The 22,262-nt window shown below is 36.0% G+C and overlaps 1 protein-coding gene and 1 long non-coding RNA gene across 2 annotated transcripts; both read left to right on the top strand.

Moving 5' to 3' along the window:
- Window positions 1–5,103: 5,103 nt before the first annotated feature.
- LOC107653185 (uncharacterized) lies at window positions 5,104–7,489 on the top strand. Its single transcript, XR_001630193.1, has 3 exons — window positions 5,104–5,151; window positions 6,147–6,288; window positions 7,439–7,489. It is a non-coding gene; the product is annotated as an uncharacterized LOC107653185 (long non-coding RNA).
- A 5,141-nt stretch (window positions 7,490–12,630) lies between these two features.
- On the top strand, window positions 12,631–19,134 carry LOC107653162 (NACHT, LRR and PYD domains-containing protein 3-like). Its single transcript, XM_016439808.1, has 9 exons — window positions 12,631–12,705; window positions 14,156–14,227; window positions 14,335–14,552; window positions 14,678–14,714; window positions 14,795–16,574; window positions 16,683–17,030; window positions 17,724–17,873; window positions 18,174–18,220; window positions 18,596–19,134. The coding sequence occupies exons 2-9, from the start codon at window positions 14,194–14,196 to the stop codon at window positions 19,132–19,134; spliced, it is 3,153 nt and encodes a 1,050-aa protein (XP_016295294.1). The 5' UTR covers window positions 12,631–12,705; window positions 14,156–14,193.
- Window positions 19,135–22,262: the final 3,128 nt, after the last annotated feature.

The following is a 22,262-nucleotide window of genomic DNA, read 5'->3' as shown; positions in this document are numbered from 1 at the left end:
TTGGCTGAACTATCCCTTTAGCTAAGGTTATAAATATGACTAGTAGTTTTCCCCCAATATGGTATTAGTAGTTACTAAAAGTAGTTTACTAAAGTACCTCAATATTTCTTCTACTAATTACTTTGTCATAGCTCTAAACAATTTATCTTTTCCTTTTTTCCCTACGAGTGGTCTCCAGAGTGTTTGACATGCCTCGTTCCTCTGTCACCGCATTGTCCTCCGAGTCGCTGAGGAGGTGCTGGCCATTCACCAAGAGATTCACCTCCTGAAGACCCCAGAACACATGGAGGCAGGGCTGGGCTCAAAATTTATGTTGTTTTTCTTATGTTAAACCTAAGCCATGTTGTAAATAGTATGTTGTAAAAAGTACTTTCAGTAATGTATAGAACCATTTGTTTTAATGTGTTAAAAAAAAATTTATTTACAGGACAAAAAAATAAACATATAGAAGAATGTTTTGTGAAAAAATTATAAGCTGCATTAAAAGAATTAACAATGTACATAATTACTTCTCTTTTATTTACACATGTGAATATGCAAAACAAAAATAAAAAATGTACAGAAAGTACTCAGGCTCATTTACAAATAAATTACACTACAAAAATTAATAATGTATACAACTTATTCGTTTTATTTGTAACTTTTTTTTAAACTAAACTACAGAAATTAGGCTGTTTCATTGACAATGTGACATTTAAAAAAAGATATTGAAAAATGAGGACATGCAAACGAAATACTGAAGTGCTAAAGTTTGGATAAAAAATTTGTAGACATATCTTGAATGACAGCACTACAAAAACACAACAAAGGGAAAGACTATTGCCTTATATAGTGGTTGTTCTATTTGTGGGCTTTGTGTTAAAAAAAAACCCTGACTTAACACTTTCGCTAGGTATTTGAGTAAATGAAAACACAATACTTACATTTCAATGTGAATTCCCCCACAGAACTCTCACCCACCCTGTTCTTCTTCTTCTTTTGATGTTTTATGGCGGTTTCCAAACCCCGCCCTGTTCTTTGAATATAAACACAGTTGTCATCTGCGCTCAAGGGATTCTGGGATATGGTAGGGTGCGAAGTGTCCATCAGATGTACACTTAATTTTCCTGCGAAATAGAGGGTGCATTTGAAGTCGCTTTCGAAATATGTCAGCCTTCGTTGCGCCACGGTGATGCAATCGGCCTTGGAATGCGGTCTTCGGAGGGTGCATTAGAAAATATGACACAGCAGGACATGCATACAAAATACTGACATTTGGTTAAAATATTTGTAGACATATCTTGCATGACAGCACTACAAAAACACAACAAAGGGAAAGACTATTGCCTTATATAGTGGTTGTTCTATTTGTGGGCTTTGTGTTAAAAAAAAACCCTGACTTAACACTTTCGCTAGGTATTTGAGTAAATGAAAACACAATACTTACATTTCAATGTGAATTCCCCCACAGAACTCTCACCCACCCTGTTCTTCTTCTTCTTTTGATGTTTTATGGCGGTTTCCAAACCCCGCCCTGTTCTTTGAATATAAACACAGTTGTCATCTGCGCACAAGTGATTCTGGGATATGGTAGGGTGCGAAGTGTCCATCAGATGTACACTTCATTTTCCTGCTAAATGGAGAGCGCATTTGAAGTCGCTTTCGAAATAAGTCAGCCTTCGTCGCGCCGCGGTGACGCAATCGGCCTTGGAATGCGGTCTTTGGAGGGCGCATTCTGAATTGGGACAGCTTACGTCGTGACGCTGAGACGCAATCGCACTTCAAATGCGCACTTCGGAGTCCACACACTTCAGTTTGGGACAACCTTCATCGCGCCGCTGTGACGCAATCACACTTCAAATGCACACTCTGGAGTCCACGCACTTCAGTTTGGGACACAGCTAGTGAAAGCAGTTAAATCCTCTGTTTATTCAGCTGCAGCCATAGGCATTTCCTGGAATTCTTCTTCAGGGCATATTTGGAGTTTCATTTACTACTGATCACAGAACCGTGCTTCTCTGAAAGATACGCATGCAATCACAGCTTCTGCCTAATCGCGATTTATCACCTTTGCAATTTAATTTCGATTAATTGTGCAGCCCTAGTTTGCACAACTTTTTTTGTACAAGTTCAAGTTCAAAATACCTGTAGTAGCACAGCAGTGCATACCTGTTTACATTTAATTAAGGTGGACTAGATTAGACTGTAATACAAAATTGAGTATGGCAGGTGCATACAACATTTATGACGTTTTCATGAAAGTGTTTGTCAGTTTGTCTGCTTGACAATCCCATTTTGCACTGCAGCAATAAAACTGAAGTGAGATAAACAAACTGAGAAATGTTTCTTTTTAGTTAAAACAGATGTTGCCAAAGTATTCATTTGGGGACATAATTTGAAGTTGGAAAAAGGTAATAAATTACAATATATCGTAGAATATCGCAATATATTTAAAATCACAATAATATTGTATCGTGACACAAGTACCGTGATAATATCGTATCGTTAGGCCTCTGGTGATTCCCACCCCTAAGCACAGTGAGTAAAAGATGCGAGGTGTGTGCTCAAACTCGTGCTTCTCCTTTTCCCATCACATACCAGATCAGAAAGGTATTTATTTTCAATAAAAATAAAGTAAATATTTGAAAAGTGGAAATAAAACGCCTCATTAATAATACAGTGTTATTAGGTATGCTTAGCTGTAGGTGTAGGGAGGTTTTTGTCCCAATAAATTAGCATGGCATTCATCTAATAAAATTTATATATATGATAATTTACACTCAATATGTTATTGCATGCTGTTTTATTATGTACTACAGTACTGACGTATAAATATCTGCCACCTAACTATATTTACACACCTGTTGCTAAAGAAAATGCTGATATTTTTGTGTAAACAGAATTTATCATTATTTGCACTTACTGTAACTAGAATATATCGCTTTTCCCACTGCCAAAAATATAATTGTTCAGTTAAACCACAAAAGCACTTGCTATTAATGTATTCCCTCTGTATCCATTTCTCCAGTTTCACTTCTGCCCGATCTTACTTGTGAAACCTGCCATGACAGTACTGTGGGATTTGTTGTTCTTGTCTAAAGAAAAATTGCTTGTCATGTTTTTTCATTTGTAAGGAATTTGCAAAAAGCCTGAAGATTAATGCAGTAACTATATTTAACACTGATAAGATCTATAACAATGATGAAAGCACACAATGAAAACAATGTGACTTGAAATGCCATTCAAACAAAATAACTCATTGTGATTGCAATGTATAGCGATGGGTGCCGTCTCATATCAATGTAGCCTTTCAGAAAATTGCCTAAGAAACTTTAAAGAATGTGCCATGAGAAAGGTACTTTTCGTAATTCTAGAAGGTGTGAGCTCCATTAGTTTGTGAGATTCACACAACTCAATACTAACATATTACATTTCAATAATAACACATCATTTTAGTCACTGTGTGCACAGCATAGATTAGCACTTCATTTTACATATGAATGACGTGCTCTTCTCTTCCCTATTGATATTTGAACTAATGCAGTAGGTTACACTGTCCTGCAAAGTTCAGCTTCAACCAGTTCTAAAACAGTTGCCTGAAAGTTTCTAAATCTGAAAACCTTGATTAGATTCTTCAGTTGTGTTTAATTAGGGTTGATGCTAAACTCTGCAGGACAGGCCCTCCAAGAACAGGTTTGGACAGCCCTGAACTAATGTAAATGAAGTTAAATGCCGCCCCCTACAGTACACAGCAGTGTGTGCTGTAACTGTTATATGAATATTGATGTTAGATCATTTGTGAAAAGTATCTGCTGCAACATTTTTTTTTTGTGATGAGCCACATAAGGGACTAATAAATTCACAGTGGAGAGAACAACACAGAGAAAATATTAGAGTTCATCTTTGAATAAAGGACTTCCTGTTTTGTTCACCGAATGGCAATAAAAGGAAGATTTATGTTTATTATTTTCTAACTCCACTGAACACCGTTGGCTTAATAGTCACCATCTAAAAGCTTAATTTAAAAACAAAAACATCAGAGGATGCATGCTTCAGCATGTAACACATGCAGGAATCATTTCTCAATCCCATCACCCTCTTTCTCAATAAAAGAAATGCATACATATCAAAAAACATATCAAAATCACAAACAATGTTAATTTGAGAGCCTCAGTATTTATTAAGTATTACTTTGTAAAAAAGATTACGGATTCTTTTTTTAAAAATACTGTAGGTTTACTGGGAATGTGTTTTATAAAGCCTGTATAGCCTAATAATAATGTAGTGCATTTAAAAAGTACATTAAGTGCATTTTGTATAAGAGCTCAATCAACATTCTTGCAATGATATTTATTATTGCAAGGTTATTCGTGAACGCAACAGGATTTGTCATTTAAAAGAGCATGTGTAAGCAGTAGAATGTGCATCTAGAAGTGTTTTTTGAAGAAAAAAGCTGCTAGGGTAGTCTGAAAAGTTGCTAAATCTAGTTGGCAACACTGCTCGCTTCAAGCAGTTTCAAATGTCTCTCCTCTCCTCTTTGATAGACATAGAATTCTAAGTTGTTGATTTTTTTATTATTATTTTTACAAATATTTTCATAACCCTGCACGCTACCTTTTTTATTTAAAAGTATGTTTTTTTTTACCATTATGCCTTTAAACTTAAACTCTTCAAATGTGAAATGAGTAACAGCATTTTGCTGTTCACACATGAGCAGCGTGTTTGCTGTTGTGACATGTAGTTTATACATGTTTGTGGAGTGAAAGCAACAGCTGAATACTTTTTTTCATTGGTATTAGATGGGAGGTCAGTATAAAAAAATAAATAAATAAATAAATAAAGGCACTGAATACAAAAAAGGCTATAATTATTACACTGTACTGTACGTAGCTCCACTTTAGGTTTTCTGTTTCCTGCTCCAAAGAAAAAAACATATAATAAAAAACATATAATTATTTTAATAAAAATAAAAAGAATACAAATATTAACATTCATTTTATTTATTTAGTTATTTTCCCCCAGACGCAGTTGTCTATTTAGGTTTAATTTTTATTTCGGTAAGATTTCTGTCCTGATCACCAATACAAAGAAACAATAATGAATGACCACAAGGAGGCAGAATCAGTTTTAAATATTTAACCGATCGAAAGCCTTCAGCAGAAACACTTTGAGGTGAGTCACCATGCATAGCCACGCGTTGCCAAAATGTTTGAAATGAACAGAAATCAACGAAAAATATGTATATATCTTAATTTCCAAAGATAAAACTGCCTTCCCTGTCGAAGACGTCTAGCACAAATGTTCGATCCCGATCCTTAAGTCAAAGTGACAAACAGATTTAGGCTACTTGTGAAATCACTCCATTAATATGATGAGGTGCATTTCAAAATACATTTTAGAGAGGTTTTAAGCAGCATTGTGTTACGATCGCGCTAATGAGGTAAAAAGTCATGCACAACTAATTTATTAATAAACTTATTTATTAAGTGTATAAGCAGGCTTTTTAAAAAGGGCAGGCTGCCCTTAAAGGGGCAGTACACAATTCTTCCTGTTACAAGTACATAGGTTCAAATAAGTTCTATTTTCTCCAATACAAATAAAGCTTTAATAACGTAACATATGTAATAATAATATTATATATTTTTTACACCATGATCATTATGTGATATGCAGTGGTAATTTCTCAGTCTTAAGTCAGTTGAAAACTACTTGGGTCTACCCACTGCTTTCAGTTTTGTTTTTGTTATTTTAACAAACGTGAAATGGCTAAAACAGAAGAGGTTGCATTAATTGTAAGTAATGTTCAATTTACTCTTATTTACTGCATATTGATACAACTGTTTATGATAAAACTGTTTGATGAAACTATCATAGTTGGTCAAATGGAGCCCACCTAGAGGCCTTTTATGTGAAGTGAAAGTAGTTAGTTCAAGAACACGCAAAATGGTGGTGACGGGAAAGGACTTCATTACACTGCCACTTTTGATAATTATGCAGCAATAGTGTGTGAATGTGTTTTTGCCCCTGATGCCTTTTTTTGTTTGTTTTTTTAAAACCCTGCCCTTGAAGAACTTGCACATCCCTGGCAGGAATAGTAGTTTTCTAGTACAGTGGTTCCCAACCACATTACTGGTGCATGTCTCTTTTGTCTGACGCACTCATTTTAGCTTTTGGAATCTCTACCAATGAGATGAGTTGAATCAGGTGCATTGATTGGGATCCGGTTACTTGGGTCGTTTACCTGTGGACGAGATAGCAGCAGGATGCACAAAGAAGGCAAGCCAGAGGCATTTCTTGGTAGTTTATCAGGTAACAAACACATGCAAATTGGTATGCAAATCCATGTAGAGCTGTTTTTAAAAATTCACATGTATTTGGGCAGTTTGCTGTTGTGTGAGTGCAACGGAGCAGTCAAAAATGCAAAATGCTTGTTTGAAAACCACTCCAAGTACCCTTGGTTCTGGTTTTGTCATTTGTTTTATTTATTTGTTTAATTTTCTTATTAACGTTTTACTTGCTCTACTGCTTTTTTTTTAGAAGTAATGTGTACTTGATTTAAAACACTTTAAGGCTGCTATTTTTATTTATTTATTTATGAAACATTTTGGATATAATTTAACATTTAACTGCACTTCAAGCACTGAAAGTTTGTTATTGTGTTCAGTCTCTCACTGCACTATAGAGCAGTGGTTCGCAACTGCTGCATGTCCAATATATGGGTAACAGGTCTGTTTGAGAGGACTGGGCTCCTATAGGCTGCTAATGCATGCCATTTGGTCACTTTTATAATATGAGGGCTGTGTTAAGTTAATTACCTTCTAATAGGGCTAATTCAGAACATAAGGAAGTAATCCCTATAACGGCTGTTTCTTTTTATCAGGCTTTTGACTGAAGTGCAGTCATCTAGTGGAATATTAAACCAGAATATATTCCATACAGGAGGAAAATTGGCAATGTGCTGATGAAGATGCTGAAGTTTCATAATTTTATGTTATTGACTAAAATTGACCATGTCTTGCTCAGAAAGAATGAATAAGGTCCAGTAGGTTTTAGATACTTTATTAATAAAGAACAATACCTGAGTTGATCCTTGATCTCAACTGTTTTCTCAAAAGCACATACCAAAACCATCCTGCGCTTGTTAATAGTGAAAGTAGGTCATAGCTCCAAAAATAGTTTACAGGCTGTGACTGTGGGACTGTGTAACGATAAAATGTGTTAGCTGATAAAGTAAAACACATTATTTTTATTGTTTGCTTACAGTTACAGAAAGAAACACACACTGTAAAAATTAGTTTAGCAACAAAGATTATTGTAGTATGCATGACAAGAAAATACTATTTCAATCTTTATACTTCAAAATTCCATGAATTGGTGTGTTACTTGTCATTTCTTTGTAATTATTTGTGAAAGTTACTAGTAATTGTTCAGTAAAAATTATTACTACTTTTTTTTTCAGTGCAACCCAGAGAGAGGCATATTGATGATACCCAGATGTTTTTCGTACACCAGTAAACATTTTGAGATTATGCACTCCAGATAAATGCTTTTTTGGGTAAAGGCCATCTCTGATTTATCAAAAAATTATCCTATATCTTAATTAGAAATTGTAAAAACACTGATGAAAATGAACTCTGCAACATATAAAAAAATGTGACTTTAACACATGCAACAAAAAACTGAATAAGAGGAACATTTAAAATGTAAAAAAACAAAAAAAAAAACTCTTTCTGTCTGTTTTCTCTAAACACTTTAAATGAGCTTTAATTGTGAGAATATTTTAAAGCTTTATACTCTGCATCAAATCCAATATTTATAGCATAATGAGAGATATGTAACAATATATAATGATAACATAGCATAACAAGAGATGTATAATCTATTTTATTTATTTAGTGTTGTGGCGATTTTCCATTTCCATAAAGGTATGAGACAAAAAGTCTTTTGAAGATTTATTTTCTTGCAGGAAAGGTCATTCATACAGTCATTCAGGGTTGGCTGTGGATTGCGACAAAAGAAGGAACACTTTAACTCAGTATTTATACCCTAATAAAACCAGGATGCTTCTATCTCATCCAATCATAATGCATATTCAAAATATGTAAATTTAAGGTATCCAAATATGTCCCCTAGATGCGTTTTTAATAAGGGTGTACTCACACTAGGCGTTTTGAGCCCCAAAGCCCGGTTCGTTTGACTAGTGTGATCGTTCCGGGCGCGGCTCGTTTGCCCTCCCCGGAATAGGTGGTCCAGAGCACGGTTCAGTTGGGCTCGGGTGCGGTAGGCATGTAATGTGACCGCTAACCGCGCCTATAGATTTCCTCTTTCCTGTTATCTCTCATCTCATCAAATAGCATACCGATGAGGCATTTAGAGAAGAAAAGAACACACTTTGGTACAATAAAGCTAATAATAATAATAATACAATTTCAGATAAAAATTAAATTTCCTCCACAGTTATTTGTAGGTCGGTCATTTTTGACCGGGATCACCACAAGTGTGACTTTCAATTTTGTACTAAATAAAAATCTGTTTAAATAGGCATATTTGTGAAATAATTACTGTATAATCTATTTTATCACAATTACAAAACTATTATAATATCTCAAATAGGCCACTAAAATAAGTCAAATGTGTTTTTGCATAATTCTTGATTGCTGTGTTTAGGCAGGTGTTATACAAGCTGTCTCAGGCATAACGCACCTGTGAATTCGTGTGTGTTCACCCATTCAGTTAGCCTATAATTTGCATTTGTGTGTTAGAAAATGTTAGACAAACAGCAGCAATGCATAATCCTGGAAAAAGGACTCGCACTGACGAGGGAAAGAACCCCTCCATCGGCCCGCAAGTAACGGTGAGACTTTTCAGTTCCGAGCGCAGGCTGATCCGGTGTAGTGCCGATATTTGCACCCTGCCAGATTATGCACCCCCTAGTATTGGTAGGGTTAGGTGTGGGGTTGGGATTAAGCAATCAAGTAGCGACTTCAACGAGGGGGTGCATAATCTGGCAGGGGTGCAGAATTCGGCACAACACCGGTTCATTCTGTAAAGCCGGGATTACACTACTGTCAGGCCGATTATGAATGTAATTTGGGCTCAGTCAGTGTTTTCAGTCGTTTAGTGTGTGGTGTATAAATAATTTAAAACCAGCTGTTGCCAATCGTCCTCACAAAGATTATTTTTATAGGCTAATATTTGCAACTGACGCAGGCGACTAACTGCACCTAATAGCCTGTAGGCCTGTTAATTTAAATAACGAATTGACAAATAAAAAATCACAAGCATGACATTTTTGAATACTATTTATTTTATACACCTTAATTATTTTTAATATATTTGAGGAAATATGATGAGGAAATACAGTGCCTTGAATAGGCTATCTTTGTACATTTACTAGAATGATGAAATGAAAATTAAAATATACAGATAAATGACTCCTGTTTCGGAATTTTTTAAAAACCTTACTCAGGTTTTGTATGTGGACAGGTTGTAGTTACAGATCTCTTGTATGGTATGACTTGAGTGACTGTTGATACACAAGTTCACGTCTGAGTTTTGTATTCATATTAGTTGAACAGACGTGCATTAGTGACCTGGCGTGAGAGATTCTTTCTACACAGCTTCTAACTTTATAGTTCGAGTAGCGTGTTGTAATCTGCAGCAGTATTTAGGGATTGGGGCTATTGTGAATGATTTTCATATTTTGGCAATGGGTACGTTGGTGACTGTGACGGAGTGGTAGTTTTATTATGCGTGTCTTCCACTGTGTTACGGTTTAGTTTTCAATAGGATCAAAGAAAAGAAGATTGAAATGACCTGAATATTAAGTCCCACTCCGTCCGTTAGTTTCTAGTGCCCGCTCATTTTCCCCCAGGCCCTCCCAAACATTAAATTCTGCCTACCCCATGTATTTATTTATTTTATTATTATTATTATTATTATTATTATTATTTATTTTATTTTATTTTTTTGGAAAGGAACTTAAATCCTACCTTGGACACTCCTCTTACATCCAGCAACTCTAAAGCCAAATCTCACTGTGTCATAATAACATTTTCCTGAATTTTACTTACGCCTGGCATTGGCTTTGTATGTTCTTAGCTATAACATACATGCATATAGCCTATATGTACATAGCCTACATATATGTACAACATATACATTCAATATAAATAAATAATCTTACTTTTTTGTCTCTATGGTGCATTGTTATGAAGGTATTTTTGGGGCAAAACAACTGAGCGCCTGTGACAGCTGAACACGTGTATCAGTCAATTTGAATCTGCTGCTACGAGTCTCAAACGCTGTTTTTCGCGCAATCTCCCTTTTTGCACCACATAGGCTATATGGAGCAAACGTTATTCGTGCATCATACTTCATACATTAATTGTGCCCACTATATCCTTTTGAGAGAAAAAATTATCAGGAATGTTTATACTCCTGTTCATGCGTATGAAAACATTAAGATTTTAAACATTTCGATTTGTGATTTAATTCTAAGGCCATTCTGAAAAATATTTAGCCTACCAGAATAATCACAACATAAACTTTATTATGTCACCATACATTTAGGCAACGATATCAGACAGCATACTTTTAAAGACTCTCAATGTAAAAAAAAGAAGAAGCACGTAACAAAAATAGGCTATCTAATGCCATTTGGCTCATTTACTTATCTGATACATCAGGCAAGTCTATAGCTGTAGCCTCAATAAATCAAACAACACACTTTAATAGGCCACATTACTGTCCATCAAGGTTTTATTTGACGCTGATTTCGACCCGTAGTTAGCTGTCCAAAATAGTTTGTGATACGGGAGCTTACACCATGTTTAGTATTAGTCGCTTCAACATAACAAAAGGAATCTCCGCCTCGTGCCGACGAATATTTCAGAACACCGTTTTAATGACAGCTGCTATCGGCCATGCTGCAGGTGGTGCATTTGCGCGCCGCTATTAACTCTCGCTTTCGTTTTTACAAAGTCACGGAAAGATGGGACATGTGTACAGTTGAAACACTTTAAATAACTTGAGTGCACAGGAACCCCGAGCCGTGATTTTTGCTCCACACACATTAGCGTTGATCGTGGGTCTTTCCACTCCGAAGATATCGGCGAAAGTTTTTCTTTTCCAAGGTAAGATTTTCATTCCACCATGTCCCTTCCATAATGCATAGCTTGTTATCCTTTTATGATTGTTAAACTTAAGGTATATCATTGCGAACATTACGCTGTGCTCTAAAAATATACATATTTTATGACATCGTGCCATGCAAGGTCGCTTATGGAATTTCCCTATAATGTTAGAAATAGCCTATCTCTCTGTGTGTGTGTGTGTGTGTGTGTGTTTGCGTGTGTGTGTGTTTTAGGCAATAGTCAGTGAGTGGAATTTTTCTTTTTACTTTTTTTTTTTTAGTTTACTATTTACATTTGTACTGTTTGTCCTATCTTTTCCAGTGTTAAATATTTTGTTGCTATTTTGTTTAACTGAATCTGAATTAAATAAAGCGAATAAATAAATCTGAATTAAAAAAAATGCACAACTGTAATTTATTAAATTAGCAATAAATGGTTAGCCAGTTTAGAGCATTAAGAATGGGTGTCTCAAATGTACCACGGTACTGTTTATAATATAAATCCAATTTTATAGCTGAAATAGTTTCATAGCCATAGTTGCCAAGTCCGCGTATTATACGCGACTTTGGGCTTCTTTTTTTGTTAAATTGCGTGAAAAAATCCCTGGTCGCGGGTTGCGGTTTTTTTGGGCTTATTTTAAAAAATATGGTTGCTTGTTAGGGAAATCTGACAAGCAACTTCGTTTCTTTATTTATGTTCGCCATATTCTCCAATGCATTGGTTGACACTCTGTCTGCTCACAGTTAATAGCCAACCAGTGCAATAATATAAATGCTGCAGCTTAATTTGCCAAATGTCCCGCCCCCTCCTCCCCCTCATTGGAGAAAATCACGTTCAAAAAGAAGGCGCGTGACGCTGTAATCCAAGCGATGACAGAAGTAGACGTAGAGGAGTGGGATGACTTTCTTTTAGCCTAATTTTTTAATTTTTGCAATGTTTTTGTAATGTATTAATTATCATGGGCTGTAATAAAAAATCAAGTAGGCCTATATTACTAAGAGTATATTTGGTTCGAATAGCCAATATTTTAGTAGGCTATAAATATGTGACTATGTTACAGCTCCCCTTTGAAGCTCTTGTGTTTTTCTCCTTTTCCATCTCTCCAATCCTATTCTGCTCACAGGTGATTGGAGATGAGTTTTTTGTTCTCACTTTGTTGTAGTTGGCTGATTTTTGTAAAATAACATATCTGATTTTGCTTTTCAGATAAAAGAGTGGTTTCAGTTTAATATGTTGCAGGTTCATTTATTGGTAATAAATAATTGATAAATAATATTGATGATAATAAAAAAATAAAAAATATATATTGGGCTTGTTTTGTAAGCTGCGGTTGCTTATTTATCTTGCGAGGGTTGGCAACAGTGAAAGCCGCGCAAGCGCTTAATCGGTCATTTCGTTTTACTGACTGACTGACTAACATTCGTTTATTGATCGCTTTATTGAATAATTACTTAGAATTAATATTTATACGAGATAACAAAATATTGTGATTTCAGAGAGATTTGACACTTCTAACTGATGTTAACCGAGAAGTTTTTGTTTAGGCCCTATACTGACCAAAAAAGAGAAGCACATCATCGCTAATTCAGTGGTAAGACATTAATGTAACGTTATCCTAGTTAAAGTCAAATAAATGTTATTCATTTTTAATGTCTGTTAAAATAAAATTCACATTTTGTGATACAAGTTGAAATCTTACATAGCCTATTAATTGATAATCTCATTTAATGCTCCTTATGGTTAAATGTGCTTTGATGTCTTGATATTGATATCTGATATTTGATATCTTTAATGATTAACAATAGTTTAAAACAAGACATGGTTCGTAGTAGCCTACTGATTATTAAGGTCCATCCGTCCGTCTTCCATGCCGCTTATATGGGACGCGGGAGTGCTGGATGATTACAGCAGGGTATATCAGAGTAAAGAGGTTAGAAGAACTTTATGGGAACCTTATAAGAACGTTCTGCTAAGTTAAGAACATTTTCCTGGCTAACCAACAGGGAACGTTCTTGGGAACCAAAAATTGTTAACTTGGTTCTTTCTTATTTAGTTAGTTGGTTTCAAGGAGATTTTATTCATTTTCAGCTTAAATTTTTATTAAGGATGCAAGATACTATGCCCATTTACAGAGTCTTGTTTTGGTTTTTGGGGTATACTAGGTTTTCATTATTCACACATCATTTTTTACCAACCCGATCTCATGAAAGTGCGTATAAATAGTACGCCAAATGAAAACGAAAACTCGTGGTATTGATACGCAAAAATGGACTTCGGCGTGTATATGCTACGCGATGGGTAGGGTTAGGGTTGTGGGGTAGATGCGTATCATATGCACGCGAAAACTGCGTATTATATGCACGCCAAACACATGCGTATCATATGCACGCCAAACTCAATTTTTGCGTATCAATACCACGAGTTTTCGTTTTTAGTTGGCGTACTATTTATACGCATTTTCATGAGACCGGGCTCTTTTTTGCATATTGAACATTGTTGTAGCACCCCTGTTCCCAGTTTGTCCATTTGTAACGCTCAGTTCCGGCCCATCCTTCCCTTCCGAAAAACCCAATATGTTGTGTTTGGTCAACGAACATGTTACCAAACATTAGGTTATTCTGATTTGGCGCTCAACTAACATTTATTATTATGGAACTCTTGAAAACATTTTTGCTGCTTAATATTTTTGTGATGCACCATTCAAAAGTTTGGGGTAAGTGAGAATGAATACTTGTATTCAGCTAGGATGCATTTAATTTATAATATTACAAAAGATTTCTGTTTAAAGTAAATGCTGTTATTTTGAATTTTCTATACATCAAAGAATCCAGAAAAAATGTATGAGTTTCCATTTATATCTGTATTTTTGATCAAATAGGCTAAATGTAGCCTTGGTGAGCATAAAAGACTCCTTTAAAAAAGCAAAAGTTTCAAAAACATTAAAAGATCTCAAACTAATGTAGGCCTATATATTTGCTTGCAAATGTAAACATTAATTCTAAAACATAAAAATGAATCATAAACCGTTTATCCTAACACAGCGGAACAACTGGGAGGTTGGAAGACCCTCTGAAGGAGAATGAATATGGAATGGAAAAACAGTCATATCGAACGTAGGAAAATATTGATAATTTTCTTTGTTATTAGAAAATGCTCCATCTTTAATAAACTTAACTGCAACATTTGCACTGTTTTGATTATGTATTTATTTTTGCAACAGATGGTAACAGCATTGAAACACAGTTTGGAAATATGACACTTCAACAGCATAACGACATTCCACAACATAATAATATTAATAGTTCTACATCACTCAGACAACCATCAATTCAAAATTCAAACCAGTATCTTCAGGACTTCAGAATTGACCAGAAGAATGGTGGCACAGTACTTGCTCCAAACTTACTAGGATCCATAATAGCTGGTGATGTATATATGGTGAGTGTTTGATCATTAAAATACTGTAATATTGTACATTTTGCTGAGTTGCTCATTTAAGATATGGCTTATGTGTATATTATTATATATACTGTTTATATTGATGTGTATGGTTTTTTTTTCAGACTCAGGTGTCTCACTTTACCTCAATAAACAACAATGGTAAGACTCTTGCTCCAGTAAAACGGTTCATTCATAAGTGCAATACTTCTGTTTATCACATGATTTGTCCTGATGTTTAGAAACTCTTCAGAGCGTAAAGAATAAGTTGAAAACAAGGATGATGAAGGACTCTGAGAGGATTTTGGAGGGAAGTGCACAACAGTCAGTCTCTCTAAATAAGATCTACACACAACTGTTCATCATCAATGACGAGTCAGACCCCATCAATAGAGAACACGAGATCTGGCAGATAGAGACGACGAATGATTTAAACACATCAGCACAGACAATCATAAACTACAATGAAATTCTTAAACCACCATTGGATGAAAATACAACCATGAAGACTGTTTTAACAAAAGGAATTGCCGGAATTGGGAAAACGGTCACTGTGCAGAAGTTTGTCCACGACTGGGCAAGTGGAAAAGCCAATCAGGATCTAGAGCTTGTTTTTCTGCTCCCATTCCGAGAGCTAAACTTGCTTGAGGGAAAAAATAGTCTTTTTGACCTGCTTTGTGACTTTTACCCAGAGTTCAAAGAGGCGAGACCGATCTCTGACTGGATCTGTGATAGAAAAGTTCTGTTCATCTTAGATGGTCTGGATGAATATAAAAATGAATTGAGCTTTCAAACCAGCATTTTGTCAGATCTTACTAAAAAAGCCACACTGGATGTCCTCCTAGCAAACCTTCTAAGAGGAAAACTGCTTCCATCCGCACACCTGTGGATCACCAGCCGGCCTGTGGCAGCTGAACAGCTTCCATCTGAGATCTTCAGACAGGGATATGTCACACAGATCAGAGGATTCATAGATGAACAGAAGGACGAGTACCTCACGAGGCAGTTTGAGGATCCAGATCTAACCCAAAAAGTCATCTGTCACCTGAGGTCTCATAAGAGCCTGTGGATATTGTGCCACATACCCCTCTTTTGTTGGATTTCATCGGTTGTTCTAAAAACCATCATTAAAAGTCAAAATAAAGATAGTGAAATGCCCTCAAATCAGACAGAAATGTATATCCACTATCTGCTCATTCAGACTGGGTTAAGCCACAACAAATATCAAGGGGAAAATGTGTCACAAGAAGATGCTCTCATACAGCACAAAGAACTGATTAAGAAACTGGCAGGGTTGGCCTACTGGAAGCTGAAGGAACAGAATGCCATCTTCAGTAAAGAAGACTTGAGGAAATATTATATCACTCCTGATGAAGCTCTTCGATATCCAGGCATCATTACCTGTGTCTCTGAGTGCAAGTCTGGATATAACAGGACTAAACATTTCAGCTTTGTCCATCTCAGTGTCCAGGAATTCTTTGCAGCCTTGTTTGTTTTTCATGAATTTCTATCAGGAAACCAAGACTCCCTGGGATTAACTAAAGCAAAAATGGGGCAAAAGTCTAATTTGTCGGATTTTCTCAAAAGCGTGATTGATGTGGCCGTGGAAAGCAAAAATGAACACTTGGATCTTTTTAACTGTTTTCTCTTTGGAATTTCGTGTGATTCCAGCAGATGTATACTCGAAGGACTCCTGCCTCGATTGGACGACAGTAGTTTAGAAGATCACAAAAAAGTGACCAAGTACATTAAGTCTTTGAGGAGGAAAGATCTGTCCCCTGAGAGATGCTTTGGTCTTGTTCGTTGCATCGTGGAGCTCAAGAACAGTTCTTTTTTGCAGATGCCAGATCTCGAATGCTCACGGACCACAAAGCCCCTCACACTGTTCCAGTGCACGCTTCTGGCTTTCCGGTTTGTGATGTCAGATACAGACCATGATGAGTTTGTCCTCAGGAAATTCAACATCACTTTAGAAGGATTTCAGAGATTCTCTCCAGCCATCACGCGCTTCAGAAAGGCTATGTAAGTATTATGAAAACTTCTGTAAACATCTTCATAGTGTATCATAAAATATTCTCAGTCAGAGTTTACATGCGAAATCATAACAGAGTTCAAATGCAATACTTGCAGGCTCAAAGGAAGCGGCTTTACAGAGAAACACTGTGATATCCTGGTGCCTTTACTGACCTCACCAAACTCTCACCTGACTCATCTTGATCTGAGCCACAATAGTCTGGGACTGTCTGCACTGAAGCAACTTTCTAGGGCCTTCTGTGATTCCAAATGCCAGATTCAGATGCTGAACCTCAGCCACAATGACCTCCATAGTCAGGACATGGAGCTCATCAAGGATGTGCTTTCAGGATCAAATGTGAATCTGAAAATCCTGGACCTCAGTGACAATCAACTTGAAGATGAAGGAGTGAAAATGATCTCAGCTGGGCTGCAGAGCGCTAACTGTCATCTTGAAGTTCTGAAGTAAGTGAAACTAACTGCAAACATCAGGGTCCAGACAGATATGTTAAATAGATGTTGTAAGGGGTTAAGAATATGGTAAGTTTGAAAAGAGTGTTTGTGTTTGACGCACGTAATGTTGATTTTATAGTGTGACTCTTTGTTTAAAAATCATGAGATGTAATTTTTGGTTTGATGTTTGACTGGTATTTTCATGTTATTGGTAGTAATATATTGTATCTGCAAATAAATAAATAATAATAAAATAAAACAAGGAAACTGTCGAAAAATGAACAATACATTCACAAAAATGTAATTAATAAATAATTAAAAAATATAAACAATTAACAAAGATGAAATATTGAATCTTTTTAGCTGCATGTCATATGTGACCATTAATGCATTAACCGACATCAGAGAACCATGAATATGCGAATGTGTTTTTAGATAACGAAAATATTTAAAATATTTAACTTACAATCTCAGGGGGGCTTCCTATTTTAACTCAAAGAGGTTCAGCTGACAAAAAAGTTGGTTTGATTCTCAGGGATCACTTTAAAAAATGTATAGCTTGAATGCAAATATAAGCGTAAATATAATATGTACAGAAACCAACCGGCTATGCTGCTTAGTCCCTGAAATAGGCAAACAGGCAAATGTCATGAATGTCATTCCTTGGCCAGCTGATCGAAACAAAATTCTGATTTGGCTTTATAGACTTTCAGGCTGTCATATTAAAGAAGGAGTTTTGAAGTTGCTGTCATCTTTGAAAGCCAGTCTGAGAGAGCTGGACCTGCAGTATAATGACCTTGGAAACATCATGGAAAAGAAAGTTTGTCTACGGAAGTATAAGCAGCCCTCACTGAGGTAATGTAGCTTTTATCTGCTATTGGTTCATGTGGAAGGTTGGAATGAACATCCACGGGATCCTATGAAACTTGTAGTGAGGACTTTGATTCTTCCTAGCCATTCAGTGAATTGTTCACTGTTGTGTTCAAGTATACTTCCTTTATGCTACTTTAATATACAAGCACTGTAGTGACTACTGTAAAGGTGAAACGAGAGACTATCTATTCATGTTTAAATTGTGCTTCAATAAATGTGCAATGGTGTGATACTAGTCTTAACATATTAACTGATACTAACCCTAACTCTAACTCTAACTAGAATTTACACTGGAGGAGTCTGCAGTCACCAACCAGGACTGTACCAATGTGAGTTTAATCATGGATCATCACCAAAATTGTAGGTTAAAATGTAGACGAATGTCTGTTTGTAGTTTCTGTAACTACTTCACCATTTTAACACCTTTTCCCATTTCATTTTAAAAGGTCTTGTGGTGTGACAGATGGATTTATAGAAGTGCAAAAATGTCTCTAATTTACATTTACATGTATTTACATACATAGGTTCATAAAAACCTGCCTGCATTAAAATATCGAAAGAATTACCAAAAAGTAGCTTTAGATGGAATATGGCATTTGACTTCCCTAAAGTATTTTACGTCATCTACACACAATATGCTAATAGCTAATGCTAATTGTAGATATTTAAGCTGGCATTTTCTGATGAATCTCACTTTGTTTTAGATGCTGTCACGCTCACCTTTGACCCTCAGACGGCTAACGAATACCTCTATCTGAACGAGAACAACACAGTAGCTGTTTGTAAAAGGGAGAAGCAACAGCTTCCTGCTAATGACGAAAGATTTGACAAGTGCAACCAGGTCCTGTGCTGCCAGCCGCTGTCAGGACGCTGCTTCTTTACGGTGGATGTGAACGGAACAGGTGTGCACATGGGTGTGGCATGTAAGGGAATCAAGAGGTTTGGTGCGAATGACACCGTATGTCTGGGACGCAATAAGATGTCGTGGTGTTTATGTTGCTCAAAAAATGTATTTGTGGCTCATGACAAAAAAACTGAATCACTAACTAAACCACTTCAAACAGAGTCCACCAGAAAAGTCGGTGTGTTCCTGGACCAGGAGGCTGGTTCGATTTTCTTCTATAGGTTGAGCCCAGAGCCTGAACTCTTGTACATGTTTGATGCAGATTTTCCTGAGGACCAGGAACTTTTTGCTGCGTTCAGTATTCAGGAACCAGACAACTCAGTCTGTTTAAAGGGATAGTTCACCCAAAAATGAAAATTTGATGAAAAATCTCCATTTGTGTTCTACTGAAGAAACAAAGTCACCTACATCTTGGATGCCCTGGGGGTAAGCAGATAAACATCTAATTTTCATTTTTGGGTGAACTATCCCTTTAAGGCAAGCATCACTATAACTATATGTATTTACTGTTACAATTACAATTTGTGCTCCAGACATGAATGATGACTCAAATTAGGAAAGGTTTGCTATTATTGCTTGAGTGATCAGACTTACGGTATTCACCTATCAGACCTACTGAAAGCAACCAGCTAGTAAAACCACCTAGAAGCTCCAGATAGTATTGAAACATGATTTCATCATCATTGTGCACATGATAAACACCAAACCCAGATACTCCAGAACTCTTTATGAAATAACAGTTAGTACTATGTCTCATGTTAAATATCAGTTAAAATGTCTGTCATTTTGTATATCTCAGTGTAACAGGTTTCATTTAAGCAAAAATAAAGTTGTATTAATTGGATCTGATGCAGTTTCTATGTATGTGACTGGTTATTTAAATCTGTTTCAATATACTGTTAGCAGTCTACTCTCACTTAAAGGGATAGTTTACCTTCATGTCATCCCAAACCTGTATGACTTTCTTCTGTGGAACAATAAAACAAGATACTTTGAGAAATGTCACAGTTTTTTAATATATAGCCTTCATGCTCCCATTGTCTCTTGTCTAGCTTTCTTTGATGTATCTGTTGTTTGGTAAGTTTTTGTCCTGCTCAAGTTCATGTTCAAGTATAGTTCTATTCAAGTCGTCATCTTGTTTTGCTTAGTTTGTATTACTTTTTGCTTTATTAAACTGCATGTGGGTTCTTTAAACTCGGCTTTAGTGGATTTTTTTTTACAATAAGTTTTGAGCTGTACAGTAAAGACCTGATAGGTCGTTGGACTTCTGATCATACAGACATGAAAACACTAAACACCTGCTTAGGTGAAACCTAACATGTTAAATCACATTTCAATAATCATATTTATTTAAAACTTTAAACTGTATTAGATAACTATTTTCTGTGCATTACAGAATCTGTGCATTATGAGCGTTCACATCTCATAATGATAATAGCTGTTACAGGTGTTCATATCTGTTCATAGGTTTTATTTACCACAGAAGATGTAAACAACCATGGGAAAAAGGCAAGTATCGACATGCCAATAAATAAATAAGTTTACCATTTCAAGTACATTCATTGAATGCTCCACAGAAGCTGCCCACACAGTTCTAATCAGCTTTTTTTTCTAATCAGGGAGCTTTTTCATCATCTTTTTTTAACAGCGAAAGAGGAAACAGAGCAGGAAATAACAGATATATTTTCAAAATTTCAGTAATCCACCAATAGGAATAAGGGAAGACACAAAGCAACCAATAGCATTGTTGAATGGGCTGAGATGTGGACTGCCACTAACCTGCCAGCAGTTTATATGTGTTTTTCCAAATAAAAGCCAAATGTTAACCATAAGTTAACATATTCCATGGTGTGCTATAGCCAAGCCACATATGGCTCTCAGTTGTGTGCTATCATCTGGACCATATACCTCAAAAAAATTGTCATGCAAAAGAAAATTCCCTCCAATTCTAAATCCATGGCAAAACATATACGGTTAAAGTTTGGCCCATATGTGCTCAGCCATGCCATACCTAGGCCAAATGTGACAGCTATCAGCCACATTTGGCCCAAACGTTCTTGCTATCTGGGAATGCTCGAATAAATGTCTAAAATATTATATGGAATGCTAGGTATGTTGTGACCCAAAAGTCCACGTTATATGATCATCTAACACCAGTGTATGACAGAATCTCCCTCCAACACTGATCACTAAAGTCTATTAGCTGCATATCAATACCTGAAAGACGGACGTGAATGATAGATTAACAGAGACAAACTGTTACTAAATATCCAACAAACTATAAGTGTTGCTTCATACTACATGTTTTGATTTAAACATTAGAAAACAAAGAAGCCTCTGAAAGCTTTCAACCTAACAAACCCCAAACTTTACAACAATAATGTTTATAAAAACAAGCCTGCTGCTTGATTTAATCCTTGTATCACTTTCTCAAAATGACTTCTCAGGCTTTATCCAAGTTTGACTAAGGCAGGTATACGGAATGTGAAACTTTATTGGCACAATAAATTACACAATAAATGTATAAATTAAATTCATGATCTGTCTATTTTAACTCTGCCTCAGTCCTGTTATTTCATAGGCAAAGTTCATTTGAGCTTTATATTTCATTACGATATTGAGAAGAAAAAAAAAACAATGGTAACGCATTATAAAGTGAAATAATGTGAAGGAGACTGCGTTTGAAAAAGATACTGACGCAGTCACGTGGTTTTCAGAAGAACGGAGCTTCAAACGTCATAGATCACGTGCTTTTGGCGAAAACGAAACAAGCTCCGATACAGTGCTTTGATGTGAAATGTGTGTTGTTGTTGTTTTTTTATACAAGCTTCGGAGCTTCCGAGTTGAATGATTATGTTATCCAGAACCCTAAACACAAGCAATGCTGCCCTCTACTATCTGATAAGATGAACTGTAAACTACCAGACACTACACATTCAAAGTGGGATAAATACTCAATAAATTTAAGCTTTTTATGACTACTTTCGTTTATTGCCCAGATATGGTGCAATTCGTACAGTTGTGTGATCTGGGGCAAGTTCAAGCTCAAACCGGAGCGCAACGTTTTGCTACGTTATCCGGTTTGAACGACATGTTTCCTGGAAACGGTGTGCAACGGGGTTTGAGATGCGTTTTCTCTTGTTTGGTGGGTGTGTCAAAAATGTCAGCCCAATCAATTTACAGCATTTACTAGTTACCATATCAACATTATATAGAGAAACAAAGTGTGCCAAAATTCAAAAGTCTCTTGAAGATATCGCTGAAAATCTATTTTACCATAGTAAAATTATATTTCTGGCTTAAGTAAATTTTTCATCTCAGTTTTTATTACTCAATTAAAATGAGACAAATCTGCTATTATTTTAATCTCCAATCTGTTATTTATCAGTTTAAATTATTTTTTAATGCTTCGCTAACTATCAGAAGACAGTAACCAGTTTTAAATTCCAGTTGCGCAGATGGGGTAT

Source organism: Sinocyclocheilus anshuiensis, unplaced genomic scaffold, assembly GCF_001515605.1.
Source record: "Sinocyclocheilus anshuiensis isolate Anshui unplaced genomic scaffold, SAMN03320099.WGS_v1.1 scaffold211, whole genome shotgun sequence".
NCBI lineage: Eukaryota > Metazoa > Chordata > Actinopteri > Cypriniformes > Cyprinidae > Sinocyclocheilus > Sinocyclocheilus anshuiensis.
The sequence above is the reverse complement of the archived record's forward strand: the minus strand, read 5'-3'. Positions and strand labels throughout refer to the sequence as shown.

Coding starts and splice junctions, on each gene's coding strand:
- LOC107653162 (XM_016439808.1), top strand. CDS start 14,194: ATGAATATGGAATGGAAAAACAGTCATATCGAAC. Junction 16,575..16,682: donor ACGCGCTTCAGAAAGGCTAT/GTAAGTATTATG, acceptor CAATACTTGCAG/GCTCAAAGGAAGCGGCTTTA. Junction 18,221..18,595: donor CCAACCAGGACTGTACCAAT/GTGAGTTTAATC, acceptor ACTTTGTTTTAG/ATGCTGTCACGCTCACCTTT.